The sequence below is a fragment of the Athene cunicularia genome, assembly GCF_003259725.1.
Source record: "Athene cunicularia isolate RWA chromosome 1 unlocalized genomic scaffold, athCun1 chr1_part1, whole genome shotgun sequence".
Classification (NCBI taxonomy): Eukaryota; Metazoa; Chordata; class Aves; order Strigiformes; family Strigidae; genus Athene; species Athene cunicularia.
The window spans coordinates 116,749,201-116,755,200 of NW_020799091.1; the positions used below are offsets into that span (position 1 = coordinate 116,749,201).

The 6,000-nt window shown below is 39.5% G+C and overlaps 1 protein-coding gene across 1 annotated transcript in view; it reads left to right on the forward strand.

Annotated features, from left to right (window-relative positions):
* The window catches only part of MYH15 (myosin heavy chain 15), a 45,040-nt gene that overhangs the window by 18,594 nt on the left and 20,446 nt on the right, over window positions 1–6,000 (forward strand). The window contains exons 18-24 of the mRNA XM_026850114.1: window positions 1,310–1,377; window positions 2,774–2,861; window positions 3,087–3,204; window positions 3,507–3,630; window positions 4,300–4,436; window positions 4,793–5,048; window positions 5,492–5,734. Coding sequence (XP_026705915.1) covers window positions 1,310–1,377; window positions 2,774–2,861; window positions 3,087–3,204; window positions 3,507–3,630; window positions 4,300–4,436; window positions 4,793–5,048; window positions 5,492–5,734 — 1,034 coding nt within the window. The remainder of the gene's footprint in view (window positions 1–1,309; window positions 1,378–2,773; window positions 2,862–3,086; window positions 3,205–3,506; window positions 3,631–4,299; window positions 4,437–4,792; window positions 5,049–5,491; window positions 5,735–6,000) is intronic.

Consider the following 6,000-nt stretch of genomic DNA (forward strand, 5'->3'; position numbering starts at 1 on the left):
TTCCACTTTGGCCAAATTAGAAGATTTTGCCAATACATCTTCTTTTTCGCTTGTTGTTGGTTTTTTGACAAGACTAATGTATGAGAATGTGTTTAAGCTGTATGCATTACACAGAACTGCCTTATGTGTGGGAAGACAAGTAGCAAGCATCCAAAAAATTGATCTTAAGTAAGTAAGACTGGCATTCATTACAAAGATGTAGCTCTGATGTCCTGAGGTTGCAATCACTTACAGCCTATTTATTAGTAACCTCATCTACAGATGTTGTTGTGATGAATCATAAGACACTTTCTGAGAAAGCAAGCAGGCTGCAGACTTCATAATGTGAATAAGAGACAGAGCTGAATGTAAATAACAAAAATCCTGCCACTAGCAAATTCTCGCAAGTTACTAACTGCCTATTTGCCTGTGGATATTCCTGTCTGTCAGAATGCCACCTTGCTTTTCTCCAGTGTCAGGAGAAAAGAACAGCCTGTCCAGATTAGCCTCTTCCAGTCTGGGCAGTGTCACTTTCAAAAGGGGGAAAGGCTGTGAATAATTGCACTGAGCACATTGCACTCTTCGCTTCTCCTTTTATGTTGACTATTGTTGACAGGTGACAGAATGCCAGACCTCCTGGGAATGATCTAATGGTCCAGTGTTTAGAAGGCTGAGGCAATTGTTGTACATTTTTGGGTCCTGTCGTCTCTTGTGAAACTGTGTGAAGGTCATGTCAGAAACTAGCAATCCTTTGGAGGATCTGAGTGATTTTGAATCTGAAGCTTTAAGCAAAAGTCAGGAAATGCAAAGCTACTGTATCTAAAATTACAAAATAAATATTCATTTCCCTCTATTCTGGACAAATGTTTCTTGCCCAAGTTCAGTGTCTGCACAGCAGGCATGTGAGTATCAGTACAATGTAAAGTACACATTTTCCCCAAGCATTACTTTTCTGCATCGCCTCGTCTGTAGGCTTTTTAATGAACTACAAGTGACTCTATCTTGTAAAAAGTTATTTTCCTGCCTTATTCATATTTATGGACTTTCTGCGTAACAAGTGATGCTGTGTAGATCTGAAATGCAAATGCAATCCGGAAAGCATACAGTGGTTTTTGGCAAAATTCCTAAGTACGGACAGAGAGCTGCAAGCTTGTGATCTGTCACATCTGATGTTCAGATTTTTTCATGTAATATTTAAGCAATCAGAGCCATCAAGTCATTAGCTATGCCTTTCATTCAGAGGGAGTTGCGTTATTTGTCCATTTCCCATGCCCTGCCTTCACCCCTTACTGAGACACAGATTGTGATTTTATTTATTTTTTTTTCTTAGCTGACCAGGGTGGAGAAAAGAAACGCAAGAAAGGTGCTTCTTTTCAAACCGTGTCCTCATTACACAAGGTTTGTTTACCTCTCCCCACCTGAGGCTTTAAGATAATACATTGGAGAGGAATGTTACGGATTGTGATGCACAAAAGAAATTTAAATCCAACATCAGAATTTGATACTAGGCCTGGGTTATTGCCCTTGGCTAAGTGAATATACTGTTGTTAAAACTGCATGTGTGAGGCGCTGCTCCGTTTCATTTTCTTTGAGCATTCAGGAGATGCAGTGTTTTCTATTCTAGTTGAGAATGCATCACAAAATCTTGTGAACAAACTTTATCACTGTTTTTGTGGTTTATTGCTTCATGCATGTCTGTGGTACAGGAACTGATTACAATTAATTTGCTAGTCCCCATCTGATTAGTTTGTAATTGGATCCTAGGGTTAGAGCAACAAAAGTTGTTGAATGCAGTGTCATATAGTCTTTTTTCCTGAGTAATTCCCTTTTACTGGTATTGGCATGTGCTCCTGATGGCCTGAGGGAAAATGAGGCCTGTAATTTACCATTAGTACAATTTATTCTGGGTAACATTGAGGAAACTCTAATGTAGGTAAACCTTGGGTAGGGAAGAAAGTAGTTATCTCCCACTAATCATGTCATTTTATCTTGTTTGGAAGTATGGGAAATCAAGACCTGTATCTTACCATCTGAAGAAGTGTAGAGATAGCTGAAGGATCACTCAGACAGTAATTTAATAATCCACAAATAGAAGCCCACTTTCCAGCACACAAGGAGCTGCTAAGTACACAGCTCAGGTTGTCTCATTTAGCGTCATGACTAGCATATGAGAAATTTTCAGTTTGAACAGTTGAACAATCAACAGTTGATGACATTATTTTCCACCTGTAATAGTCTCTATTTTCTCCTCACTAGACAAAACACTTTCCACAAAGCTTGGTGATCACTGGTAGGCACCGAGTGGTTAGCTTCTTCCAAGCTAGTTTGCTGCCTGCCTGGGAGATGTCTGATTAAGATCAATAAAGGGAAAATATTTGGCCAGGAGGACAAAAACCTAGCTTTTGTGAGGAACAGATGAGAAAGGTGAACTATCCTCACTGAGCAGGGAAGTGATTAGGCAAAAATATAGTCGGCTTTACAGAAATGCTCCGCAGGATGGTACTGCATCTTGCTTGCTGTTTATCTTCTTTCTGACATTTCTGGGTATGTAAGTAAAACATCTAACTTCTTAAACTTTGCTAAAGTGATGTGGATTCCTACAATAAAGTTAATCTATACTTTGGTTTATTTGAATGCATTTCTCTGTAATAGTTTTGGTAAGCTTACAGTTTTGTTGGAGACTATTTAGAGAGATGACCTTAATAAACTTAACAACCAACAAACCAAAGAAGTAAGTGATAGAAAGTTCATTAAACTGCTAAAGCCAATTGTGTTTTTAATATGTCTGTTCTAGGAAAATTTAAATAAGCTGATGACTAACCTAAGATCTACAGCCCCTCACTTTGTACGATGCATTATCCCCAATGAATCAAAAACTCCAGGTATGGAAAACAGTCTTAAAATTGTAGTATATTTGAACTATGTCGTTCCAATAGTTACTTCCAAGTCACTAGATTGTACTTAAATACTGTCTGTGTTGTTCACCTTATTCAATGGTGTTGCTCTTTCAGGAGACGACACCTCACACTTTCCAGTTTCCTCGTGAAATTAAGATTAAGCCCTATGGAGTTGCTCCATTTAATTTAACCTTGTTTTTTCCCCTGTAGGTGAAATGGATGCTTTCCTTGTCTTGCATCAGCTCCGCTGTAATGGTGTTTTGGAAGGCATCCGCATTTGCCGTAAGGGTTTCCCAAACAGGGTGCTTTATGCTGACTTTAAGCAAAGGTAATGCAGAGCTGCGGTGTCTCTTGTCCTAACACATCAGTCAAAATAAGCAAAGCATGTCTTTTCATTTTTACTTGAGGTATTTTATTCCATTCAAGTTTATTTTCTATTCAGTTTGCTTGAACATGGAAGGCAGAATTCTGCTCTTGCTTGTGTCTGTGTAGAGGCCAAGTAGGAAATTAGCCTAGGTGGAGTGTTGGGGGGTTTTAAGTTTTGGAGGAAGATGGGGTGAGGGGTGGGGGAGGGCAGTGGGGAAGTAGAATCTAGGCCAGTTTTACTCATTACTCATCTGTTGTTAACAGGTACCGCATTCTGAATCCAAGTGCGATCCCAGAGGATAAGTTTGTAGATAGCAGAAAAGCTGCTGAAAAACTGCTGGCATCTTTAGATGTTGACCATAACCAGTATCGTTTCGGACACACCAAGGTAACCGGAAAAGCCTGTCACTGCTTATGCAAAAAGAAAAGTGATAGTTCTAATATCTAATTTGCAGAATGGGACATTATGCAATTTCTGGTGTTGGCGATTAATGAGGGGTTAATAATACAAGGAACCAGCAATATAGTAGCAAAGTGATATTAATTTTTAAGCTGTGCTAGAGGAATTTGATTCCTCTGGCTCAAGCTTAAACAAAGCTTTTATTACAGCAACACTACAAGTGGACAAAGCAGCAGGTGATGCTCCATGCCCCCCAGTAAAATAATAGCTTCTTTAATATAATACAGGTACACTCAAACATAGATAGACCACAGGATCAGCTGCAGCTTTTGAAATGAAGCCATGTGCAATTATGACATGATCCCATTGAGCAGGGTTCTCTGGGAGCTGGGAGTTGTGGTTCAGCTGACCTGCTCTGAACCCTGCCACAGTACTGTGGCAATAAAAATGTGGCAACAAAATAGTTTGGCCTATTCAAAACTGGGGAGATGAGACCCAGTTTCAAAACAACATTGGAACAGAAGTGCAGTCCCTGATGCAAGTAGTATTTATCTCTCTATAGTCTTTTACTTTATAATGTGTCAGTAAAAGTAAGGTCTGTGTAACTCTGGAATAAAATCATTTGTTATGGTGAAATGACATCTGTGCACCTACCAGGTGTTCTTCAAGGCTGGTCTCCTGGGCCATCTAGAAGAAATGAGGGATGAGAGACTTGCGAAAATCTTAACAATGATCCAGGCAAGAGCACGTGGCAGACTGATGCGGATTGAGTTTCAGAAGATAGTGGAGCGCAGGTTTGAAGGGACCCTCTTAAATCATTTCCGTTTAATTATGTGTGGAATAGAGACATAATTACAGTCCCTAATGCTACAGCTAACCCTAAATTAAAGGTTTAAAGTGGATGTATGATAAAATGAATAGCAACTGTACATCAGTTGCCTACAACTCTGGTAAAAATCAGATTTGGGAATTTTTCACGTCCCTGAAAATCAAGAAATGTGGAGGGAATTTCTTGTATCACTTGGAATCTAGTACATGTTCTAGAACATCTAGAACAAAGCCATAAAACTGATTGAGAATGAAAAAAATTCTCACTTTCTCAATTCAGGCTAAGTTTAAGGGGATTTTGTTTGTTTTCTTCTTAAACCAGGGACGCCCTTCTTGTAATTCAGTGGAATATCCGTGCTTTTATGGCTGTGAAGAACTGGCCCTGGATGAAGCTTTTCTTTAAGATCAAACCTCTTCTGAAGTCTGCAGAAACTGAAAAGGAGATGGCCAATATGAAGGAAGAGTTCTTGAAACTGAAGGAGGCCCTGGAAAAATCTGAAGCCAGGAGAAAGGAACTTGAAGAAAAGCAAGTCTCTCTAGTTCAGGAAAAAAATGATTTGCTTCTCCAGCTCCAAGCTGTGAGTAGACACATATTTTCATGTATTTATTAGACGGTCTTTGAAACTCAAAGAGACCAGAGTTTTAGTGCAATTCAATTAAAATTAATTGTTGGTCTTGTCAGAGACTTGCCAAAAATTAGAATGGATAGAAATTCTCACATTCTAGCATATACAGCCAGGTGGGCTAGCAACACAGATCTTAAAAGTTTCGGTCCAAAGCAGTGTCCGTGGCAGTTTGATATGGAAGTAGTCTTATATGTGACTAGTCATGCTCACCACTCTCTCATCCTGTTCTGTTAATTACTTGTTGGTCTTGCCTTTTGAAATCAGGAGTAGGAAATTCTCCTTATGCTGCTCTGTAGCACTGGAACAGGCTCTCTGACCACTTACGGGATAGGGGGCAAGTGAGGAAGAAAAAAGGCCAGGCATTCATTGCTGTCCTCTTCCTTGTGCCACACCAGGAGCAAGACACGCTGGCAGATGCTGAGGAACGATGTGACTTGTTGATTAAATCCAAGATTCAGCTGGAGGCCAAAGTCAAAGAACTGACAGAGCGGGTTGAGGATGAGGAAGAGATGAATTCTGAGCTGACTTCTAAGAAGAGAAAATTGGAAGATGAGTGCTCTGAGCTCAAGAAGGATATTGATGATCTTGAAATAACACTTGCAAAAGTAGAGAAAGAAAAGCATGCTACTGAAAACAAGGTACTTTTAGAACTTCACCATTCCGAAGAGGCTGGGCATGGATTACCTTTATGACAAGAGCTACTGCTCTTGTGATGGTTTTACACTATCTGTTACACAGGCCACAGTGAAGGATCAGTATATACAGAGTTATTTGACCTTATAAGAGAAGAAGTGTTGATTCTCAACCTTTTTCTAAAAAGTTCCCTTTATCTAAAGTGAGTTTTGCTGCAATTCAGCTAGACAATTATGTCTAGTTTGGGCATTTTTAAGTAAACATTTTTCTG